General features: G+C 41.9%; 1 protein-coding gene across 1 annotated transcript in view; it reads right to left on the bottom strand.

Moving 5' to 3' along the window:
* The window catches only part of LOC102775866 (GDNF family receptor alpha-4-like), a 75486-nt gene extending 59209 nt beyond the window's left edge, over nucleotides 1-16277 (bottom strand). The window contains exon 1 of the mRNA XM_087845882.1: nucleotides 15784-16277. Within this exon, the coding sequence (XP_087702008.1) occupies nucleotides 15784-15823 (40 nt within the window). The 5' untranslated portion in view covers nucleotides 15824-16277. The remainder of the gene's footprint in view (nucleotides 1-15783) is intronic.
* Nucleotides 16278-26010: the final 9733 nt, after the last annotated feature.

The following is a 26010-nucleotide window of genomic DNA, read 5'->3' as shown; positions in this document are numbered from 1 at the left end:
GCTTTGCTTCCTCCCTGTCTCGTTATGTCTGATTAGTCCAGCTGTGTTTCCCAGCTGTTTCCCTCCCCCTCGTTATCCTCTGTGTATTTAGTCCTCTGTCTTCCGCTGCCTGTTGTCAGATTATCTGCTCATCTTCCCTTCTGTTTCTAAGTCTCAGAACATGAAACCTGGAACATTAAAAACCTTTTAGGTTTTAGATCTTTACGTTCCATGTACTTAGTGCTTAGTTGTTTTTCCCAGTTTAGGTTTTGATAGTTTAGTCTTTGTCTCCCATTTGCTTTTTGTTTGTCTTTCATACAGCCATAAATAAAGGTTCGCTTTCAGTTAAAGTTCAGTCTCTAGCATTTGGGTCCACTCTCTCTCCACTCCATACTGTCCATCAGCGCAGTACTGCAAATATTTGCATAATTATTTAGCTTATTACCAATCCTATGAAATACTCAGTGCCAGTTATCTTAAAATTGTTATTTACAGAGATGAGGCAAGGAGTAATATTGGCAGTCAAAAAATTACAGCTGTCAATGAGAGACAGATTATTATTTTTACATAACAAAAGTTATGATATTGGGTTTCTGCTGCATGCAGTATTCACTAAACACACGGTCGGTTGGGGCCATCTTCCTGATGTACTCATGGATGTTCGTTGTCTCATCCTGCACAGTGGCTCTGACACTCACCAGTCCTTGGCCTCCTTTCTTGTGCTTAGCGTACAGTTAACCTACAGAGGGTTCAACCCCCCATTCATGGTCATAAGCTTCCTCGTCTTGATGTCAGTGGCTTCTATCTCTTCCTTTGGTCGGCTTATTATCCCAGCAGCGTACCTGATCACCGGCAGGGCGTAGGTTTTGATAACCCAGAAAATGTTCTTGCTGTTCAGCTGACTCCTCAGACTTTCTAGCAGCCTCTTCGTGGTTTTCTTCTGCCTGTGGGATTCTCAGGTACTTGTAGCTGTCCTCAATATCTGCAATGTTGCCTTCTGGTATTGTGAGCACCTCAGTTCTGACTACCTTCCCTTTCTTTGTTAGCATCTGACTACATTTCTCCAGTCCGAATGACATTCCGATGCCAATTGTGCCATTCGTAGTCAGTATACATAGCTAATCTTGTCAATAATGTCACTGAGGGTGTTCAGGGATATGCAGAACATCAGTGAGGACAGAACATCTCCTTGGTAGATCCCACACTTGATGGTGACTTGTGCTACTGGCTTGAAGTTGGCTTCTAGTGTTGTTCACCACATCTCCATTTAATTCCTGATGGAGGTTCTTAGGGTCTTGTTGATCTTGTACACTTCTAGGATCCAGGTGTGGGGCATTGAGTCATAGGCTTTCCTGTAGTCAATCCACAGATTGGTCACTCTGCTCTTGCAGTCTCGGGCGACTGCTCTTTCTGCCAGCTGCTGGTGTTAAACTCCTCTGGTATTCCTGGCAATTCCTTTCTGTACCACGCTCATGTATTGACCCATGTGCCTGTTCTTCTTAGCTGCTACGATGCCTGAGAAGAGCTTCCATGTGGTACTGAGGCAGGTTATACCTTTTGGGGATCCTTGGGACTCTGTCCTGTCCAGCCTTCAGTTATCCATTCCAGGTGTGTCTCATCCATCACCAGCTGGTTCATTTGTGCTGCCAGACACTCACAGAGTGCAGTCAGCTTCTTCAGCCAGTTGGTGTGAATCATGTCAGAGCCTGGTGCTGTCCAACTCTTCAATGCTGGAGACCCTTTCTCGGATCTTTGCCACTGTGATGTTCACTGGATCCTGTTCAGGGAGGTTGGTGTGGTCTACTCTTAGATCCACTAACCACTGAGCATTGTCGTTATAGGTTGGGTCCTTCTCCATATGCTCTTCCATGCTCCATTTCAAGCCTTGGTGGTGCTGTTCTCATATTGTTTCCCTGCCACTGAGAGTACAGCTTGGATAGCTCAGTGGAGCAGGGCTGGTTTATGCTCTTGCCTTCTATCTATGTCTATCTATGTTTCCATGTTTGAAAACTGAGCAGTTGCCTGAGAGTGATTTATAATACTCAAGCTGGGAAATCAGACAAGGACTAAAATGTAAGAACTTTCAGTGTTTGTTTTCACCTTCAGCCAAACCATCCTAGTGTATGTGTCTGTACATGTGCACATATGTTCCACACAAGCCCCTCCATCCCCGCCCCTCTCCTAGCCTTGGCTTTGAAGCCTACTACACACACCACCCTCTCGCTCAGCATGATGGCAGACAGCAGATCAGATAATTCTGTTGAGTTTGTGCATTGGGGAGTCTGTGAAGACATCACTACATAGGGTGGAGTTTCTTTCCTTTGCCCTCGGTCAGCCTGCAGTTCCTCATTCTCGGAATCCACGGCATCATACAGTGTTTTCCTTGTTTTCCTAAACAATCTCTAAATCATACCAAGTATCTTTGGGCAAGAAACTAACCCCATGTTGCTCTTCGATGCATCCACTGTAGTATGAGTGTGTGTGTGAATGTTAGATAGGAAGCACTTTGAGTGCTCAAATAGAGTAGAAAGAACCAGTCCATTTACCATTTAAATGGACGTGTACTAACTGTCTCTCACTGTCCTGCGAGTCCATCATTCTATTGGTTCATGACAGCAGGAAGACAGAACAAAAGAAACAGTGTGGAAGAGAGCCAGAAAGCAATAATGATGATTAAATGCAGAGTGGTGTATGAAAATAGAGAGAGTGAAAACAGGTGTGCGAAGAAGAACGCCTCATTGCATTGAGTTGACCTCAGACGTAGTTTATTGTAGTTTAACCAAGGGAAGGGTTCAGAGTCACCTGACCCAGCCCTAATTTAACAGGGAGCCAATGAAGAGAAGCCAACATGGGGGACTCTCTTCTAGTCCCTGTCAGTGCTCTCACTGCAACATTTTGGATCAACTGAAGGCTTTTCAGGGAGTTTTTCACCGCATCCTAATAATGAAATACAAAACTCCCCAGGAGCGTCTTCCTTCGAGGGCTCAACCCGGGGTAGCGGTCATGGCCTGTTAAGGGCTCTGTTGGCTTTTAGGTGACGGTTTCCTCGTGGCTGCGTGCAGCGGGGCTAGGGGAGGGTCTGTGCTGACGGACGTGGGTGCTCCGTCTCTGGGCTGGTGCCCTGGCTGGGCCTTGGGTCCTGGTTGGTGTGTTGCCGGGGTTGTGGGCGGGTGGGTGTATGGGGGCCCAGCCCCGGCGCAGGGTGCTGCCATAGCATTGAGCCACCTGGGGGGCTCTTCAACTGGTGGGGGAGGCTGTTACATCTTGCAGGAGGTCTCCTCTCTTCAGGAACTCACTCTGCAGGAGGGGGAGATACAGGAGAGGTGGAGGAAGATCTCAGCCTGGGCGTCTATTGTCTTGTGTAGTCTGGAAGATGGGTGGATGACGGGGTGGGTTCAGTTTTCTCTGTGGTGGGGCCGGGCGGCGCTGCTGAACTGGGCCCCCTTTCCCTGGCGGGTTGCAGAGTATGGGGGTGCCTACTGGGGTCAGCGGGGGAGCTGGCCCCAGGGACGGGTCCCTTGCCCCTCACTTCCTTCCCTCCCCATCTCCAGCTGCCTCCCTCTTCCCGCTCCACCACTATCACCCATACATGCAGGGCCTTGGGGTCACCAGAGTGCAGGGGAGGCATCCCCCCCTCTGTCCCCTTCTGGCTGCCTGTGCCTCAATTTTATCCCACAACTTAGACATTCACATTACTCACACTCTCATTACACATACATGTAGGATCTTGGGGGTGGGCACGCTACACGGAATCCAAAAGACCATCAGGGTGTACAACCTCACTCCTGGCCTGGGGCTCGCTCGGGCCACTTCGCAGGTGGGGTCCCCCCCGGCTTCTGCTCCGCGGCGGCTGAGTGACCCCTCATCTGGGACTCTCCTCAGCTCTTTCTGGGACAGTGGTGCAGCTGCCCCTCTGTTGGTCTTCCTTGGTCTCTTGTGTTCTGGGGGCCTCTGGATGTCTGGAGTCTTGATCTCCCCCATACCTGCTTCATGCCCTGGAGGACGGGGCTGTGCCCCCCCCCCCCCCCCCCCACACACACACACACACACACCCTCTAGCAGATCATTACATGAAGGAACCTTTTAAAAACAAGCGTCCATGCTCACGGGTGCTCACACACACAAACTACACCCTTTTAGGCTCCTACCTCAAAGCACACTGTGCTGTCGATCTTACGTGCTGCACAATAATGTTTAATATTTAGTATTTACTGTTATATTCACATAGATCATCGTGATGTTGTTTATTATGTTGCTCTTTTTTTTTCTTCTTCTGCTTGTTTTCTTTTTTCTTTCTCAACAGGTGATCGATATTTGTATTTTTTGTCTGTTTATTTTGTTGGTTTTTGTTTATTGCCCTATATCCCCGTCCCTCTTCTCCGCTGTTTTTCTTTCCCTCTTTCTTTCTCCCCAGTCAAGTCTGTCCCGTATTTAGCAAGTGAAAATAAAATAAAATAAACAATAAAAGGTCAATCAAATAGACCAATACGGCAAGACTGGGATGGTCTATTTGGCAAAGTAAATCCGTTGGGCATCTTTGTTCACCTTTAGACAATAATTCTGATTCTGATAATTCTGAGAGCAAAACGGGACAGGCAAAAAAAAAAAAAGAAATACAATAGTCCTTCATAAAAGTAATACATTCATGGAACTAATTTTTCAGCATCACTCTGGGACAGGATGTTTCTAATTTTAGAGGTATTGTGCAAATGAAAGAAAGCAGTCCTACATATTTGTTTAGTTTGCATGTCGAAGGACATATCTCGGTCAAAATTGATTCCAAGATTCCTCAAAGTGTTACTGGATGACAATGTACTGTTGTCCAAAATAAAGACAATGTCGGATAACACCTCCCACCCACTCCATGACATGCTGGTCAGTCACAGGAGCACGTTCAGTGAGAGACTGAGAGTACCAAAAAGCACCACTGAACGACACAGGAAATCTTTCCTGCCTGTGGCTCCCTGTACAACTCATCCACTTAACACACTGGTTACTGCTACAACTACACATGTTTCTTTTCAGCTATTTATTAATAAGTGACTTTATGTATATATATATATATATATATATATATATATATATATATATATATATGTATATATTGTACTATTCTTAGTTAGCGTATTGTCTGTCTTGTTAATGTTTGTTTATAATGAAGCACTGTAACAAAAAAAATTCCCCCAGGGATCAATAAAGTATTCTGATTCTGATTAATGCCACTCAAGAGGAAGCATCTGGTTAGATACCATGTTTCTAAAGGCTTTTGTGTGGGGCTCCCCTTCCTCCTCACAGTCACCATCTGCACTTGGACAGTTTGCTTACAGTGGCCGAGCTAACTTAGCAACTTGATTTTCACGTGTGTCTCGAACGATTCCTTTTTGATAAAGCATATACTTAGGACTGGATCCAGTGAGCCTGAACCATCCCTTAGTTATGCTGCTAAGCTCAGGCTGGTAGGTGAGTTTCAATGATGCAAATAATAAACAGACATTTGCACAAACAGATTTTAGCTGAATGAATTTTAATTTAATGTCAGTTCCACATATATCCTTTTAGAATTAACATATGCAAAACGTGTATGTGCAGGCTGGCTTTGCAAGGCCTCATCCAATTAACAGTAAACTGCAGAATTATTCCCATTCTTCCTGTGTTGATTCTGTGAGTTGCCTTAGGGCTATTGGTGTCTTAGGGGTTTGTGCTTCTAGGAAAAAGGTGGAGATGATAAAAAGTTGTGTTTCCACCAAACTAACTGTGTTTAAGTGAGACTAACTGGAGATTGTGGGTCCATCCACAGGTCTTAAGCCAGGCTCTAACGCATCTGTTATTGTGATAGCAGATGGGCTGGAGGTCAGACCGTAGCTGACCTGGGATCAGCCCAGCTCTCCCACCACAGAGAGCAGCAATCCCTTCAGGGAGCACTAACTCACGTTCAACACTGAGTTTGGGTAAGCCCCCCCACACACACACACAAATTCACAGCACTGAAGCTACTGCTGTTTACACACTTCATGCACACACACACACACACAACCAAGCAGAAGCCAACACACCATCTGCCGCCCCTGTGTTTGAGTTCCAAATCCCAGTTATCAACAAAACACACAGAAGACCTCCAGACTATTCCCTTGGATAGACCAGAAGAAGAACTCTCACACACAGGCACATATGCACACACTGCACACACACCTCTGCATCCAGATCAGATGGAACCAGGCGGATGGAGTCCAGGTAAGTTGCTCATTTTTCATTAAATGTGACAGAAGAAGTGAGATGGGTTTTCTTACTTCTTTCACAAAGTTCATTCACCTCACACATTTCTAATCCTCTTCATCTCTCTCCCTCCTCTGACCTGGGATGATCCCCTTTCCTTCCTGCTCTGAGCTGCTTTTTTTTCACACTTATCATCAAAGCGGGTTTACGATGCACATTTCACCGGCCTCATTGCTCTTCATAGACGTCATCATCTGTCACTAGAGATCAATACTGATAAGAAATTCTCTCCGTGTCTCTCTCTTGCTCTGTGCCTACTGGAAGGACTCCTGTTGCTCAAAGAACACACCCCTGCAGTGCCGTGAAATCATCAACGATAGGTGAAAAACACCTGACACTGTGTGTGTGTGTGCGTGCACATGTGCAAATTATAGAAGTCTACAGCACAGCAATACCAGTATTTGCAGTATCTCACTTGTGCAGCACTGACCCCAAATTCTCTCTGTAGCTGAAGCCATTCCCTCACGAGGGAAGCACAGTGCTGCTTCTACAATAAACAATAAAGGTTTAACATTCATTTTACGTTAAAATTGCGTGCACAGCAACAGACGACCAAGTCTGACAATTTGTGCAAATGACACTAAGAAAGGAGTTGCTCTCTTCAACACCACCAGTTTCTAAACACTATTTTAACTCGTCTGAGTGCAAAAAATATAGAAACTGCAAAGTATACATAGGACAAAAAAAGGTAGTCCACAACAAACATTAAACAACAGGTAGAGCCGAGCTTCTGGTGAGTTTGGACCACGCTGAAAAGAGTTAGATTGACTTTCACTGTTTCTGTCTAGTTCCTGGCAGACCTTACTCAGCTTCAATCTTTGGCTCTTAAAAATACACAAAAACTGTATTATCCTCTTAACCCTGTCTATTAATATTACAGACAGGCAGGAATGATAATACTTACTGCCTACCTACTCCATTATATTAGTGTGGTATTCTGAACAGCTGCGAGGCAAAACAACCATCTTGATTGTGCGCGGCGTGCTTCTATTCTGATTTTTTACATTTTGTACAGTTTCTGAAATATTCCACTTTTTTTGCTGCTACAGTGACACAGCATATTAATGATCAAGGAACTGACCTCCCAGCCCATTGGTGGGCTAGGTTCAGGTATTGTGCAAATGTCCTGTTTATAAGGCTGGAAACCTGCAGTCAGGTGAGACTGAAGACTTGGGTGATGATGAAATGTTTCTCCCACTGAAAACGTCCAGATAAACAGAATCAACCTGTTGGGATATGTGCTGTGTGCAATGATACTACAGTAGTGTTACTTACAGTGACAGTGCACTGCCACTTCATTAGGTACAGCTGTATTCATTCTACAGTAACAAACTTTTTGCTGAACCTAATCAGACTGCAGGCTGCCGGTTTAGGTTTCTTACATGGTTCAACTCTTATGTTGACATAATTTTTACTGTCTTTCTCTGTTTCTCTGTATGATCATACAGTATGGGTAACATTCACAATCTCTGCCATTTTATTAAGTACACTTTTTAGTTGCATGTGAAGAAATTGCACGCTGAACTTGTGTTGGCTCTATTGTTTTTTAAGGGGGTTTACTTCATGTCATTTACTGGCTCAGTGACACAGTTACTCTGACCATCTGTTACTGTTGTCTGCTGAATGTCGCCAGTTTGTGTACCATGACATTCTTCTCAATATGAACTAACATTATGAGTAACATAAAGACATCAACTGGTCAACACTTTATTAGGTACACCTGTTTTCACTCTACAGCAACAACCTGTTTACCTACAGCTATTTACTGCCACCAACAGCGAGTCGGTAGAAAAAATCCTGCAGCAATTCCTCCACAAATTGCACGTTTTAGTTGCTAAATGCTAACTGGTTAAAAACAGGCAGGTTAACATTTATGATAGCTGTTTAAAACTTCAGTGCTATTGAAATAGGGGTCGTTCCATCTCAAATTAGACCATTTGTAAGATCTTTAGCACATTTTCTGCTCGGACCTACATAAAAAGCGTGCATATGAGCGCTGTGAAATTTTAGCTTCACATAACAAATGTGTGCAAAAGTTTTAGGCAGGTGAGGAAAAACTGCTGTAAACAAAGAACGCTTTCAAAAGTGGAAGTGTCCTATCCACAGATCCTCTGTGTCATTGAGCTGATGGTACCATAGGAGGAAACAATTTCTGCCTCAAATTGGCTGGCAAGTGGGGTGCAGGGGCTTTGTTGCCAGTACAACAGCAAAACTGCTTAGAGAGATTGGGATCAGAGGGCGCAACGGCAGGCTATAAGAAAATTAGCTAACACTGCTGAGAGGACCAGTCACTGGCTATGGTTAAAAATGGCCTGTATGGCCTGTATTTATATAGCGCTTTATTAGTCCCTAAGGACCCCAAAGCGCTTTACACACCCATTCACACACACATTTACACACTGGTGATGACAGCTGCTGGTAAAGTTTCTGGGCAGCCTTTCCTCATAACAACCATCCCTCAAGATTCTCACCATTTAAAGCAACGCATCGTCAGGGACTACAACATCTAATCCTTTTCCTGAATGTGGATGTAGGCTTCCTCAGATCCTTCGGTCTCTTCATTTAATCCCAGACACACTCGATGATGTTGAAATCAGGGCTCTGTGGGAGCCAAACCATCACTTCCAGTACTTCTTTATGCTGAAGATAGTTCTTAATGGCTTTGGCTGTGTGTTTGGGGTCGTACATTTGGCCCAATAAACAATCATTTATATTTCTGAAAGCTTTCTTTGTTTACAGCATTTTTTCACACCTGCCTAAAAATTTTGCACAGTGCTGTATATATATATATTTTTCCTTTTGAAAAAATAGTCCGTTGACTCACTTTCAAATCATTCTTTTGTATATCAAAATATTAGTTAAAATTTGGTACAGGTGCAACAAACAAATACAAATTATTTTTCCTCATATTTGCTAAAATATGAGGGAAAATCCTTCAAACCCTCCTACAAAAAAACAATAAACATTTCACATTGGAAAAGACAGCTACTGGCAATTTCTGAAGTTATATTTCACAATGATGCAAAATAAAGCACGTAGAATACTTTTCAACATGAATTTCTTAGTAACATAAATAAAGAAAAAGCTATTTTCATTCAACTTCAATGCTGGATTAAGGATATAAGATAAATTGCATAACAAGAAAAATATTAATATTTTGTCAAATTCAAATAAAACAAAACTCTGGAGTTTCTACATGGCACTCTAATTAGAAAATAGAAAATAATTGTTATTAAATATGTGCAGATTTTTTGCTTTCAAGCACTCGGATATCTCAAATCATCAAATCAAATTTTTAGAAGATTTTTTGTTAAACCTCCATTTGGCATAAAAAATTATTGTTCAAAGTCTGGACACACAGCTACCATACTACGTGAAGTAACTGCTGAAAATCTACTGGTGAACGCAGCATTACAGACAGTCTCTACTGCAAAAATCAAACCAGCTGATCTACACCACGGCAAGAGTAGTCGTTGACATGGTTGGCTACAGGATGAACAGCCACAAAGAGCAGGACCCTCCATGGAGAAGAAGACTGGAGGCCAAGAGCAAAACAGCATGGGGGGAAGTTAGCCACCAATCAGAAATGCAGAAAGGTGTGATGATTGGCCCGATTAACCACTCAGCTTTCTGCCATTTTCAGTCAGAACTGTGTCATTCCTCTGTCTATGTGCAATCTCACTGAGGAGCTTAGCTCATGTTTTCAGTCCAACTGCCACACTGTGGCTCCACTGAAAACCAGGAGGCCTAAAACTAAATCTGAACCCTGCTGTCAGACACGAGTGCCGCAGAGCTGAGTGCAAGTACAAAAAGAACAATCTGCAGGTGTCACTTCAAAGGGATTGCTGAAATCATTATCAGCAACCAGTGAAAGATGCCAAAAGAAAATACTTATCTGCTATTATTCTGTCAAACTGTGACAAACCTCACGTTTTATTTAAGGCGAATGCCTCACAGAGAGTTTGCATTGAATCCTCTCCTGCTGTTTGTGAAAGCTTCCTTCTCTTTTTATATTGGTGAAGTCGTTTCCACAAAGACTCAGATCATCTGCTGATGACCCCTCAGTGTCTGTCCCCTGTCCTGTTGTTATCAACAAGTTTAAGCTTCGTTCTCTTTACAGGAGATTGATGATCACTTGAAACCATTCAGTTCATTTAATGATGCTGAACCTTCTTGTCTATTTAAAGAGGTTTTTCCCACTGTAGGGCCGTCTGTTCTAGCAGTGGTCAATAGCAGTCTGTCCTCAGGTGTAGTCCCAAAATGTTTTAAACATGCAGTAGTTAAAAAAAACTGGATACCACAGTTGATGCAAACTACAGACCTATCTCTAAACTGTAAAATTTAAAATTGTGGAGAAGATTTTGACTCTGGCGATTGTGTTGTTCTTAACCTTTTAAATTTAACTGTTGCATTTGACACAGTGGATCTTGAAATTTTACTCTCTTGTTGGCACCAGATCATTATTATCAGGAAGTCCTAAAAACTCCCTGAAAAGCCTTCAGCTAATCCAAAATGCTGCAGCAAGAGTACTGACAGGGACTAGAAAGAGAGAGCAGATTTCTCCTGTTTTGGCTTCCTGTTGAATCCAGAATTCAAAATCCTGCTCCTCACATACAAGGTCTTAAATAATCAGGCCCCATCTTATCTTAATGACCTTGTAGTACCATATCACCCTATTAGAGCACTTCGCTCCCACTCTGCAGGCCTACTTGTTGTTCCTAGAGTATTTAAAAGTAGAATGGGAGGCAGAGCCTTCAGTTTTCAGGCCCCTCTTCTGTGGAACCAGCTTCCAGTTTGGATTCGGGAGACAGACACTATCTCTACTTTCAAGATTAGGCTTCAAACTTTCCTTCTTACTAAAGCATATAGTTAGGGCTGGACCAGGTGACCCTGAATCCTCCCTTAGTTATGCTGCAATAGATGTAGGCTGCCGGGGATTCCCATGATGCACTGGGTGTTTCTTCTTCACTCACTATGTGTTAACAGACCTCTCTGTATTGAATCATATCTGTTATTAACCTCTGTCTCTCTTCCACAGCATGTCTTTGTCCTGTCTTCCTTCTCTCACCCCAACCAATCACAGCAGATGGCCCCGCCCCTCCCCAAGCCTGGTTCTGCTGGAGGTTTCTTCCTGTTAAAAGGGAGTTTTTCCTTCCCACTGTCACCAAAGTGCTTGCTCATAGGGGGTCATATGATTGTTGGGTTTCTCTCAGTATGTATTATTGCAGGGTCTGCCTTACAATATAAAGCGCCTTGAGGCGACTGTTGTTGTGATTTGGCGCTGTGTAAATAAAATTGAATGCATGAACATCAAGGGCATAGCCCTGGAGTTGTTTAGATCCGACTTAGCAGATTGAACTCTCTGTGGCATCCTTGGCGACTACAAATACTCCTTTGATTATTTTCATGAACTCAGATTTTTGTCCTTCTTAAAAAGAATGAAGCATATTCTGCTAGATTGCTGCTCAAGTGTCTTGAAGACATAAAGGCCTGGATGGCTCTCAACTTTTTAAATTTTAATGAGAAAAAGTCAGAAATGAGGGTGTTTGGTGATAACACTCAGACCCCGTTTGTCAACCTGGGTTCCTTTGTTCAGTGCGTAGAGTCGACTGTCACAAACCTGGGGATGGTGGAGCGTAAAGCTCATGGTGATCTGAGATGGAAGGAGCCTTTATGAGGTGTTTTGACAGTTCAGTAAAGTCTTGCTAAGTGTTTTGAACATCAACTACTGGTCAAATCTTTAACTGCTAGTGAGGGGTGGGGGGGGGGGGGGGGGGGGGGGGGGCTGTGTGCCTGCCCCTCCATAGTGGTGCTATGTGATGTGACAGCTAAAGGAGGGAAAGAAACTAATCAGTGATTTAAAAAATTCTGTTTGTTTTGTTTTTGTACAGTCCTATAACACAAACTAAGCAACCCAACGAGGCAGCAGTAAAGAAACAACTCCCCTGTTTTACAACGTAAAGTTGGTGTTTTTGTCAATTAAGTCTGGTGTCCTGTAGCAGCTTCACTTCCTTGTTAAAAAGAAGCCGGTCAAGAAGTGAAAATGTCTTATATACAGTGCTGAAGTCATAATGACTCTTTTAGGTTACTTCGGGGGAACCACAGAAGTACATTGCTTTAGGTTTTGCGCCAGCTGCCGCTGCTCTCTGCTCTCTGCTTGGGAAAGTGTCTACTGTCACCTACTGGAGTTAACAAACTGTGTGGATCAAACTCACACATAACTGACTGAAAATAGTTTACCCAGTGAAAGTATTATTATTTAAACCATGTTTTTTAAGTTTTAAATTTTAATGAGAGAAGCTGATGGTGTGTGGTGATAACAGTCAGACCCCATTTGTTGATCTGGGTCTCAGTACATAAAGCCAACTGTCACAAACCGTGGGCTTAAAGTGGACGCTGAACTTCAGGTTGAGAGTCAGATCATGGCCCTGATTAAATCGAGCTTTTTACAAGTCTTGTCGGTTTTTAAACCTCTTCTTAAAACCCATCTCCTCTCCATGGCCTGTAACATCTGTGATATGTTGATTGTGCTACAGCTCGTGATTTTTAAATATAACCTATGCAAATTAATGAAATCCTTAATTTTTTAAAAATTAAATAATGATAATAATAATAATGTATTGTTCCTTACAACACTGAAAATACTACAAGATATATGGAATTATGTAGCAGAGAAAAACGAGATTGGGAGCATCAACCCTATTAAGAAGACAACAACACTCCATCGTTACTTTAGGAACTGAAGGTCAGTCAGTCTGGAAAATTACTAAAACTTTGAATGTGCAGCCGCAAACACCATCAAGTGCTATAATGAAACTGGCTCACATGAGGACCGCCCCAGGAAAGGAAGTCCAAGAGTCACAAACACACCTCCAGTGATGGAGTGCTGCGCCAGATGGCCAGACCTCCAAAGTCACCGGACTTAAATCCAACTGAGATAGTTTTGGGATGAGATAGATCACAGAGTGAAGGCAAAAGTACCGACCAGTGCTCAGCATCTCTGAGAACTCCATCAAGACTGCTGGAAAGTCATTTCAGGCGACACCCTCATGAAGCTCATGGAGAGAATGAAAGAGTGTGCAAAGCAGCAATCAAAGCAAAGCGGCTGTTACGAAGAATCTAAAATATAAAAGTTATTTCACACTTTTATGTTTACTGCATAATCCCATATTTGTTCATTCAGTTTTGATGCCTTCAGTGAGAATCTATAATGTAATGTATGCCCTGAAAGGAAAGAAAAACCATTAAATGAGAAGGTGTGTTCAAACATTTAGTGTATATACGTGTACACTACCAATCACTTCATCCTAAAACAACTGAGATATATTTCCTCTATATAACTCCATTGCTCGCTCATCTTTCCTGCAATAAACTGATTAAAAAAAACATAACTCGACATAATAACAAGTTATTTTATTTATAATAGATATAAATAAAATAACTTGACATTTCTCATATCTGACAGGACACCCTCCTCAAATGTGTTTTTAACCCTATAATGCCCATGGTATCATATTTGATACATGAGTTTCTGAGACCTGTTTCATCAGCATGATCAATACTTTTTATGGACTAACTCTTTTTTTTTGTCTAAAATTAACATTGTTGTTAAATAAAAGTTGCCAAAAATACCAAATGTATCAAATGCGATACACAAAATATATAATAAAAATATATCATACACAACATAATATAGCAACAAAAAATGTGGATTTTGTTTTTAAGGGTTAATAAACATCTCAGTTCCAAAAAAATCTGATTTTTCAGGCTATTTTTTGATGGGTTGAGTCTTACAGGGTTAATATTCCACAAAGATATTCTGATGAATTTTGTGAAAACAAAAGATTATAACATTACAGAGGTTGACTAAAATCATCATATGTCCACACCATGTGCAAAAGGTTATAAACATTCAGTATTTCCGTTTGATTCAGCAGTAATCCAGCACCGCCTACATATGTAAGATATTCTACAGCAGCACAAAGCCCTGTTGTTCTGCAGTATCGAGGGGTTAAAAATTCTCCAAATATTTCCTGATGAGAGCTTCATTTAAAAAAAGTATCCGTATCAGTTTATGCCTTCAAGAAAAAAAAAAATACCAGCAGTGTGTGTGGGCCCTGACATACACCCTCCTACTATTAATAAAATGCACACAAGCACACGTATCTGGGTGCACACACATATGCGCATTTCTGACATATATATTGACTATATAACAACTATGTAAACAACAACTATTAAAACTATGGATTACTAACACAACAATATGAATAGAAACCACTCATATAGCCAGAAATGCAACTATCCTGCAAAAAATGTTAAGAAATTTTAAAATGTGACTGGAAAGATACACAAACTAAAGCTTCAAATTATTTGTGCATATTTGACCTTCATTCGTTGAAGCAGTTTTTATTTATAGAGCCAATTAAAGCATTTTACACTGTGAGGTGAAATTCAACTGAACTCTAAAGTCTAACTGAAACTGATTCGTCATCCTGTTACCTTCTAGATGATGTCAGGAATTTCCCACCTTTAGCGTTATCTTACAGCAATTAACTGGTCAAATCGTGTCCCGCTAACAGCCAAATATGGGCTCATTCACACGGAGGCTCACAGAAGTTCACATTTTCACAATCTGATGAAACAACAGCCGAGTTCTATACAAACAGCATAATATAGAATGTGTCTAGCTCTTCTGCACTATTACCCAGTGAAGACAGGCAGTGTATTTACACCTTTGTTCTATGCAGGCTTCTCCGCTTTCCCTAAACTAAACTACTGTTTAGCTACATGTGATTTTATTTTACCTACACGCATAGTTTCTGCTGCATTTGTGTAAAATGTAGTTAAATTATTCATTATGTGCTTTCTGTGGCTTTTTTCATTTTGAAATTAAGCAATAAAAGTAAATCACAATATCCAAAGCTAAAAACTAAAGACCAACTTTAAAATCTTACATATATAACATTTAATATGACACTATAATTTGAACCTCTATATCTCTTATAATATATATAAATTTCATTCTAATTTGATCCTTATAGGAGTCTGATGTATATCAGTCTGTGGGTTTACGGGTCATTACTGTGACTATCGGGTATTTTTTGCCTTTCAAAACGCCTCTATGAAACTCCAATTTCTTGCTTGAGCTAAGAGAACAGAAACAAAGCCAAAAACTGAGTTTTTTAAGAAAAATAAAAGCGGACTAGTATTGAGGATTAAGTAGTGGGCAGCATCCACATCCATATTCAGACAGTCTTTCCATCGCTGATGTTCAAAACAATGAAACTGACCAAGCGAAGCCAAATCTTCGCATCGAAGTTATGCAAATGCATAATAATCATTAAAACAAAACAACAGAGGCTCGCCGAACCAAAATGTGAGGCTATGAAATGACTTTTCACTCTCCATTCTCTTCTCCATTTCACTTTGGTGACAAAGAGCATCTAGACAAAGACTGCTGTGTTTGTCTTCAGGTGTTTCCCTGAAGAGTTCTCTCTCTTGTGACAATAATTAAACCACTGGACCTACCTGAGAGGTAAAGAACGAGCGCAAATCCGTTCAGAATCATGGTGGTCTTGTTCGGGACACCCTTTGGAGGGACGGGGAGGGGGGAATTAAAAAGGAGGATGTGGGACGGGACGCGGTGCGTTCTCGGCTAGTCCGTGGTGCGTTCTCGGCTAGTCCAACAGCACCGCTCAGTAAGACACACAGCCCGCTGCTACATTTACCGCACTGACACTATCCGTGCGTCCCCCTGTTCTCTGCCCTGCGACGAGAAAGTCCTTTAAGTTTCAGTCTCCAGAGAAAAGAAAGGAGAAGCCTCGGAGGAACGTCTCGGTGCAAAGTACGCGCCAGCGAGAACGCTCTGAGAGGGAGATTGTGACTGCTGTTGTGCCAAAGCTCCGCTTTCACGCAGCTCTGCTCGGAGAATTCAACTGGATGGAGAAAATGTGACTGGGCTACAGCTGTGCACGCAGACAGTCATCATAACGCGTCTTCGTTTGGTCCCGGCGCATTCTGCGATCACAATGCTGACAAGCAGCGGATGTTGGGGTTATAAACTGGTGATATCCCTCCTCCTCTTCCTCCTACACCCCCTGAGATCATCATCATCATCATCACCACCACCACCACCTTTAGGAACTGGCGGATGAAAACAGTCCTTTACTTAGGTCATTGTAAAGAGGGTAGTCACACCGTAAACTGCTTTCCCCATTTCTGTAACCACCAAACACTGCGCACAGCCTCAACTCACTTTGGCCCAGCGACATTTATTCTCAGTTCTAATTATAACATCACAAACATGCGCATTTACACTAACATCACTGAAGTAGTCAAATATTCGACCGTTTAATAATTTGGATACTAGAATATCTACACACCAAAAAAAAGACAATTGATGCAACTTTCGACCATCAGAATTAGTTCTGTAGAGTTAGATCACGGAAACGGTTTTGCATCCTGTAATGACTACAAGGACATCATCATCACAACACTAACAGCCTCAGTGCCGTGGTAGCAACAATCTGTAGACTAGAGAGAGAAAATTAATCACCAAAGCCAGTGCTGGGTCTTACAGTTTTAAAGAAAATGTTAGAAGAAAAGAATTTAAATGTAAACAAAACAAACAAGCAATAAAAAACCTTCTTCACCCACCAGCTGTTCTTGATCCACACCTGCCATGGTACTGGATCTGTGACCCAGTGTTTTGCGTTTGTTGGTTAATTCATATTTTTGACTATTGTTATTCCTGGTTCTGGTTATCTTTGTTTCTTAAGTTCTCAGCGATATTAGTTCCTCCTCCCTCAGGGTTTCTCTTAGCCTTTATTTGTCCCGGTTCTGGCCCTTTTTGCCCCAGGATGTTGAGTTATTTTGTATTTTGGTATTATTCTGTATTATGTTTATGTTCTTTTTCACTATTTGTGCTGTTTCGATTATTATTGTTTCGGTTCAATTCTTACACTTACACTTAGATTCTTAATTCACACACCATGAAGTTTTCTGTTTTTGATTTCCATCATTCCTAGTTCTGTGCGCCTTCTTTCCTAGTGTTTCTGTTACATACATACATACATACATACATACATACATACATACATACATGTATACAGCAGTATACACAGTATACAATGTGCCGGAATTCTGTTTCGCCCCAAGCTCCCCATGGTGCATAAGTATATAAAATATATATCTCCAAGAGATCTAAAACTAGAAATTACAAATAACTAACATGCCAAATTTCAGTAAAATTAACGGATACAAAGGTACTAATGACTAACTATACAATACTATAATGATAACTATACAATACTAAATGTACGATAAACAAAAACAGGACAGAGCCAATACGAAGTGGATTGTGTCATGATATTGAATACCAGGTTCAAGTTATTGTCCATTTCTAGTTTCCCTAGTGTTTTAGTTCTTAGCTTCTACTTCCCACATAGCAAAATTGGTATGGCCCAGATCTGGCCCAAACAATGTGCTTACATATGGCCCACATACCGCAAAGAATGACGGCCTTTGGTGGCCCAGATCTGGTTTACCAGATGTGGCCCACACATGGGCCAGCACAAGGCCAGTTGCAGACACACTGGTGGTCCTGTGCTGGCCCATGTGTGGATGACCTCTGGCAAACCTGATCTGGTTTGCCAGATGTGGCCCACACATGGGCCAGCACAAGGCCAGTTGCAGACACACTCGTGGTCCTGTGATGGCCCATGTGTGGATTACCTATGGCAAACCTGATCTGGTTTGCCAGATGTGGCCCACACATGGGCCAGCACAAGGCCAGTTGCAGACACACTCGTGGTCCTGTGCTGGCCCATGTCTGGGCCACATCTGGCAAACCTGATCTGGGCCATCAAAGGGCCGTCATTCGTTGCGGTATGTGGGCCATGTGTAAGTTGTGTGCAGCCACGGGCCAGTTGTAGACACACTGCTCATCCTGTGCTGGCCCATAACAGTTTCAGCTCTGGCCCCAGATGTCAGCCTAATGTCATCTGTCAGTTTTGGCCAGCGGTCATAGGTCCCTTCCAATAATATGACGCGAAACTGGAATAAAATGTATTCATGGACTAGAAAACGTTATTAAAGAAGATATATGTTAACACAGTCCAAACACCAACACCAACTAAAAGCAAAAAAAGTTTTATAGCATCCAGACTAGCCCAAGTATGGGGTTAACTAATCAAAATGAAAACATAACACAAACATACAATAACCTTAGAGCACATAACAAACATATACATATTTCCAACACATACTATAAACGAATCAATAACATAAGCTTCAGCCATTTCTATCTAAATTAAAACCCTTCTTAACCATACTCCCCTAACCTGGGCACACTGGTCTGCTCCAGGAGCTCACAAGCAGGTGATTGAGCTGCTCTTACTCTTTAGCTCCACATTCTGCAAGAAGCAACCAGGACAGGTGAGTACTTTTACAAATTCTGTTTTTACACATATGTTTAAGTTACCGACAGATGATTAAATGTAAGCAGCTCTAACTCCGGCTCTTTTCTGACACAGGTAGGATGGCCTGTCCCATTGTCTCTTCACCTTTACAAGCTGTCAATTTAATCCTAAATCAAATAAACCTAATAAAAAATTCATAAGAACTAATGTGTGTTTTCTTTATTATAATGTTTTTAATTCCCAATCAGTCAATGAATTAATAAAAATACAAACAAGGTAATGGAACCCCTGGTCTCCATTACACCATGTAATAACAACATGTGCCGGAACATAATAGTGCAAAAGTAACATGACGAATCTCCGTTCAGACAGATTCTTATATAGCGCTTTTCTACTCTCCCTCTCTCTCACACTCTATGGTGTGAAGATACGAGATGTGCAGCACCTGAAACTATGGATACTGGATACCTGTGCTGGCATTTCTCCTGCAGTGTTGCTATCAGTGTGTGAAGAGTGGGAGAAGAGGGTTGCATTGACAATCCAACACAATGGGCAGCAATTTGAATACATTTTTATAAGTGGTCAGAAACTTGTAAATAACTCATGAAAGAATAAAGTTACGTTGAAACCAAGCACACCATTGTTTTTCTTGTGACATTACCAATAAGTGTGATGTGTCACATGGCCCTCTTCCTATTGAAAAAACAAAAGTTGTATCCAAGATGGCCAACTTCTAAATGGCCACCATGGTCACCGCCCATCTTGAGGAGTTTGCCCCCTCACATATACTAATGTGCCACAAACAGGACTTTAATATCACCAACCATTCCCATTTTATTACGCTGTATCCATATAAATGGCCCACCCTGTAGATCACCTTCAGATCCCCTCGCAACCGCCTCAAAGGATCAAGGATTTCTTCACAAACCAGCCTCAATCTGTTAAGCTCGGCACCCATCTCTCACCTCCACTCTCATACTGTACACCATCCCACTCAACCAACATCATCGGTAGGTATGCCAGTGATACCACTTTGACTGGTCTCATCTCTGATGGAGACAAGACAGCTTACAGGGCAGAGGTAGAGAATCTGTCACACTGTCGCACTCAGAAAATAACCTGAAAAGAACTCACCATGGACTTAAGGAGGTGCAGACAGGTTCACTCTTCTTTCATTATAAATGGAGAATGGATGGAATCCATCAACACCTTCAGGTTTCCAGGCAGCCATATCACCACCGATCTCACCTAGACCCACAATGCCACGCACAGGTAAAGAAGACCCTTCCCACGTGTCTTGGGGAAGAACAACCTGGACCAGAAGTTGCTGCTTCAAACCCAACCCTGAACTGAATAAGCGGAAGGGGATGTATGTATGAATGGGTGGATAGATGGATGATGGATGGATGGGTGGATGGATGGGTGGATAGATGGATGATGGATGGATGGATGATGGATGGATAGATGGATAGATGGATAGATGGATGATGGATGGGTGGATGAATGGATGGATGATGGATGGATAGATGAATGATGGATGGGTGAATGGATGGGTGGATAGATGGATGATGGATGGATGGGTGGATGATGGATGATGGGTGGATAGATGGATGATGGATGGATGGGTGGATGATGGATGGATGGATGATGGATGGATAGATGGATGATGGATGATGGGTGGATAGATGGATGATGGATGGATGGGTGGATGGATGGATGGATGATGGGTGGATAGATGGATGATGGATGGATGGATGATGGATGGATAGATGGATGGGTGGATGGATGGGTGGATAGATGGATGATGGATGGATGGGTGGATAGATGGATGATGGATGGATGGGTGGGTGGGTGGATAGATGGATAGATGGATGGATGGATAGATGGATGATGGATGATGGATGATGGATGGATGGATGGATGGGTGGATAGATGGATGATGGATGGATAGATGGATGATGGATGGGTGGATGGATGGGTGGATAGATGGATGATGGATGGATGGGTGGATGATGGATGGATGGATGATGGATGGATAGATGGATGATGGATGGATGGATGGAGTTCATCATATATAATATTGTGTTATCATAGATAAATTTACCCAGTGGTAAATGAGGCACCCTAAGATAAAAGTCAAACCATTTGCTCCTATAAATTATATATGATTCAAATATATATCTATGCATGTACATGATTGTAGAGTCAAGTATTTCTGCCATAACTAGGCCAAGACCCATAACAGATTTTGCACTAACCAACTAACCCACTAAAGCTACCAGTCTTTGAGGATCTAAGGAGGTGCCAGAAATTAACTTTCAGATAAAATACAAAAAACAATCTGCTGTAAAGTCTCTTTTACTCTGCTAGAAACACAGAACAAATCCCAGGAATACCAGTTCAACCAATGCAATGAATTTCACTCTTATTTATAACAATATTGAAGGAATGTCCATGTCTCCTTTATTAGCCTATGGGACAATAAGCTTTAATGTTTAACTAGATCCAGTTTAAAGTTTCAGAGCTCTAATGTGCAGCCATTACCTTAGAAATAAACAGCAAAATCCGCTCAGGGTAAAAACTTTTAACTGGAGTTAAAATGTTTATTGTGTGTGCTGAATGACCAGATTTACTGAAGAATTTTCTTTTTCTGTTTGCTGATAGTAAATTGTGTTTATTCTTAATCAAAGATGTAATCAAAATATAAGTCTGATTAATATGTTAAATAAGAAATAAAGTGCAGGGATGGAACCCATCATTATACATGATTTTGAATAAGAGTAATGATATTAAGCATTCAAGTGTTGAACACAAAACAATAATTCATATTTTCCTGATAGTCAGTTATGCTTAATGCTGATCAAAATATAATCAGGTATATAAATATAAGTATGTCTAAGTTTAACCAACATAACAAAAAAGAAAATATAAAAGATAATGATTCTAAAACTCAGAAGTATCTGAACTATTACCTTACTCTCACACAATTCTAGGTTTTATTTTAGATTCCCTTTCAAACATTCAAGTGAATCATAAAAGTCAACAGTTAAACAACAATTACCATATGGAATTATTTACCATCCTAATAATGTGCAGTACTCTTCAGTAAATTATGTTTGTGTTCTCATAACACTAACTCTCACCCACTGAACACAAATCATGACAAAATTCTGACTTAGCATGATGAGCAAGCAATTCATGCACATGGAAAACTCCCCTCAATGACAGTGTAGAAGCCTACATGCAGTTTAATTTGAAATGTACGCTTTTATTTTGATAGTGCAGAAAAAACAGGAAGTTGGGCGAGAGGAGAGTGGAGCCACATGGTTTTTTGACCTCGCAATCTCTCTTCATCCATTTTGAATTGAGCTTTATAAGTTTTTATAATTTGGAATTCTGTTGCTGTGTACCTGTTTGGACTTTTGAAGTAAATATTGAGAAACTATCAAGGACTGTTGTTTTGTTTTTTGGATATGGAAAGAGAGGCTAAGCGGAGCGTCAAGCTAAGGCTCCATTGAAAGGAAATCTACATTAGTCAAAAAACCTGCTCTTCACGGATTAATGGAGTTTGAAAACGCCTGACTATAAAGAAAGAAGGAAATACCGAACCAAGGAAAAACTGAAGATGGAAAACTGTAAGTTTTAAATTGCCTTGCCCTTTTTCAATTTGCTGAGGTGCATGTGTATTGATTGAGTTTGGAATTTTGCTACCCATGGATGAACAAAACAGTGGAAAAAGGATTGTAAAAATGACTGAGAAGGCTATGGAAGACTGCAAGACTAGAAATGTCAACACACGTAGACATAAGCTCTCTCAATTAACAGGCATGAAAAAAGAAATTGAGCAATTAATGGAAGATGATGCAAATGTTGACCTCGTTAAAAATAAATTACGAGTTGACTTTAGCTCTTTGCAGCAAGACTTTGCTAGCCTAAATTCTGAACTGCAACAACTTATGAGTGAAGATGAATTTTTGGAAGATCAATATAGTTGGTTTGATCCAAAGAACAAGTCCCTGAATGATTTCTTTTGGAAATGTGAAGGGTGGATGAATGAAGTCATGAAACGCTCTGAACAGAACAGAGAGGACAACATAGGAAAGCAGGCTGATAATAGGTCCATATCGTCAAAGTCGGCAAGCAAACGCTCAAGTAGATCTGGATCACAACGTGGAAGCATTTCCTCTACATCTTCCTCTATTAGATTAAAGGTAGAAATGGAGCGTGCTGCATTAAAGGCAAAGGCTGCAGCTCTGGAGAAGAGTTTGGCAATAGAAAAGGAAGAAGCGGATTGGTATGCAGAAATGAAAGGAAAGGAGGCTCAATTGCAGGCAGAAGAAAAACAAAGAGAGGCTGCAATAAAGGCTAAAAGGGAAATGCATGCTATGCAGACTGCCCTTGCTGAGTCAGATGCAAAACTGGAAGTTTTGCAAAAATATGAAGATACACAGCCAGACATGAGCATTTTTGCAGATGATGATCAGAATGGCAAAACTGAGATTAAAACAACATTCCACCCAACATCGCAATACGTCTCATCTGCACCCTACGACAACGACGAGGTGCAGACACCAATGCAAGAAAGGACAGTGCCTGCGCCAAGCATTGAAAGGGCTGGTGAACCCGTGCTCGATAATTTGTGTCAAGCCATTTCTCAGCAAGTTAATGTCACTGAGTACCTGGTAAAGAATCACAAAGCATCTCCATTACCTGACATCTCCATTCCAACTTTCAACGGAGATCCACTTGAATACAACTCTTTTATCGGTTCCATTGAACATGGAATTGAAAAGCGTACTGATAATAATCGTGATCGTCTACAGTATTTGCTGCAGTACACGAGTGGACAACCCCATCAGTTGGTTAAAAGTTGCATCCATATGGAACCTTCAGTGGGTTATACAAAGGCGAAACAAATGCTCAAAGAGTTTTTTGGAGATGACTTTAAGATAGCTGAAGCCTACATAAAGGTGGCCCTGGATTGGCAGACAATTAAGCCAGAAGACGGCACTGCACTACAGTCCTTTGCATTGTTTCTCACCGGCTGCTACAATGCAATGACAGATGTTAACTACATGGAAGACTTGGATAATACGTCTAACCTAAGGGCATTAGCTAACAAGCTTCCTTACAAACTTAAAGAATCGTGGCGAAAGCATGCTTGTGACCTGCAAGACAAAACGAAGAAAAGAGTCAAGTTCAAGGATTTTGTCAACTTTATCAATCAGCAAGTTAGGTACGTGCTACACCCACTTTATGGAAATATAAGGGAAACTACAATAGGTGTGAAGGACTCATTCAGACAAAGAGCAAAGCCACAATACGCAGAGACATTCAAACCAAAGAAAGTGTTTACAACAGCAATCACTGACCCTCAAATGGAAAACAAGACAGAAAGTGCCAAACAAGTGGCATCAAAAACACGGACTGTCCCAGTGGATTCAAGCAGCAAACCTTGTGTTTATTGCAAGGGAGAGCAACACAACCTCCAAATCTGCAGAAAGCTCAAGGACAAGCCTCATAAGGAGAAGATTGAGTTTTTAAGGAGCATAGGACTGTGTTTTGCCTGTTTGAAACATGGTCACATGAGTAGCAGCTGCAAAGACAAGCTCCATTGTCAAGAATGCTCTCGACTGCATCCTACCCTGCTGCACATCACCAATAGGGACTCACAAGAAGAAACAGCAAGGGAGGCTACTCAACAGTTCGTATCAAGTGCTCTTGTACAAACAACAGCAACTTTCAGCATGACTGGGGCCGGTAAGGAAGATTGTATTCTTCCAATCGTTCCAGTACGTGTCAAGGCCCAGTCAGGAACCAAGACAGTAACAACATATGCATTCTTGGATCAAGGCAGCTCAGCCACCTTTGTGACAGAGTCACTGATAAAACAACTGAACCTGAACGGACGAATTACGAAAATCTCACTCCGAACGATGGGAAATGAATCTGTTGTGAACACCTGCATTGTGACTGGACTGGAAGTCAGTAGTCTGGATGGTAGCCAGTTTATTAAACTTTCAGAGGTGTATGCACAAAACCACATTCCTGTAAGTAAAAACAATATCCCATGCCAGGAGGATGTTGACAGGTGGTCTCACCTGACGGAAGTGAAACTTCCCACAATCCAAGCGGATGTTGGATTACTCATAGGAGTGAATGTTCCCAAAGCCATGGAACCGCTTAAGGTGGTAAACAGCGTGGACAATGGACCCTACGCAGTGAGAACAATATTAGGTTGGACAGTAAATGGACCACTTAGGAGTGGAGGCGACATGAGTGGGAGAAACAGGTTGGCACAAGTGACTGTGAATAGGATATCAGTAGCCAGGTTGGAAGAGCTCTGGCAGCTACAGTTTAAGCAGGACTTTCCTGATGCGGGACAAGACGAAAATCTTGAAATGTCCAAGGAAGATCGTCAGTTTCTGAACATGGTGTCTCAGTCTGCAAAACTGGAGGATGGCCATTATAGTATTTGTCTTCCAGTGAGAAGCAAGGCGCTGTGCTTGCCAAGCAACAGAGAAGTCGCAGTGCAACGTGCGCTGAACTTACAGAAAAGATTCACCAGAGATGTCAAGTTTTACGAGGAATATGTTGCATATATGGATGATATCCTAAAAAAGGGTTACGCAATCAAACTGAACAATGCTGAATGTAAGTCACTGGAGGGACGAACATGGTATTTGCCTCATCATGGAGTGAGACATCCAGTCAAGCGAAAGTTACGTGTTGTCTTCGACTGCGGGGCAAGCTTTCAAGGAACATCGCTGAACCAGCATCTTTTGCAGGGACCGGATTTGACAAGCTCACTGGTGGGAGTCCTCCTGAGGTTTCGACAGGAGACTGTGGCAGTAATGGCTGACGTGGAGGCCATGTTCCACCAAGTCAGAGTCAGCAAGGAAGATACAGATCTCCTCAGGTTTCTTTGGTGGTCTGATGGGAATTACAAGGAGAAGCTTGCAGAACACAAAATGTTGGTCCACATCTTTGGTGCCACCTCTTCGCCAAGTGTTGCATCTTTTGCACTTCAGAAATGTGCTACTGATTTCGAAAGGGAATTTGGTCAAGAAGCTGCAAGGACAGTCAAGAAAAACTTTTATGTGGACGACTGTCTTAAGTCAATTGCAGAGGAAGACGCAGCAATCAACCTGTGTTCTGACTTGAGGAACATGTTGGCAAAAGGCGGATTTCGACTAACAAAATGGTCAAGCAACAGCAGAAAGTTGCTCAACTCAATTCCTGATGAAGAAAGAGCACAAGGATTTAAAGTTCTGAATCTGGACGAGAGTAATTTGCCGATGGAAAGAGCATTGGGAATTCAGTGGTGTGCTGAATC

Source organism: Neolamprologus brichardi, chromosome 2 (genome assembly GCF_056152115.1).
Source record: "Neolamprologus brichardi isolate AB-2024 chromosome 2, ASM5615211v1, whole genome shotgun sequence".
NCBI lineage: Eukaryota > Metazoa > Chordata > Actinopteri > Cichliformes > Cichlidae > Neolamprologus > Neolamprologus brichardi.
This window is presented reverse-complemented; position numbering and strand designations above follow the sequence as displayed.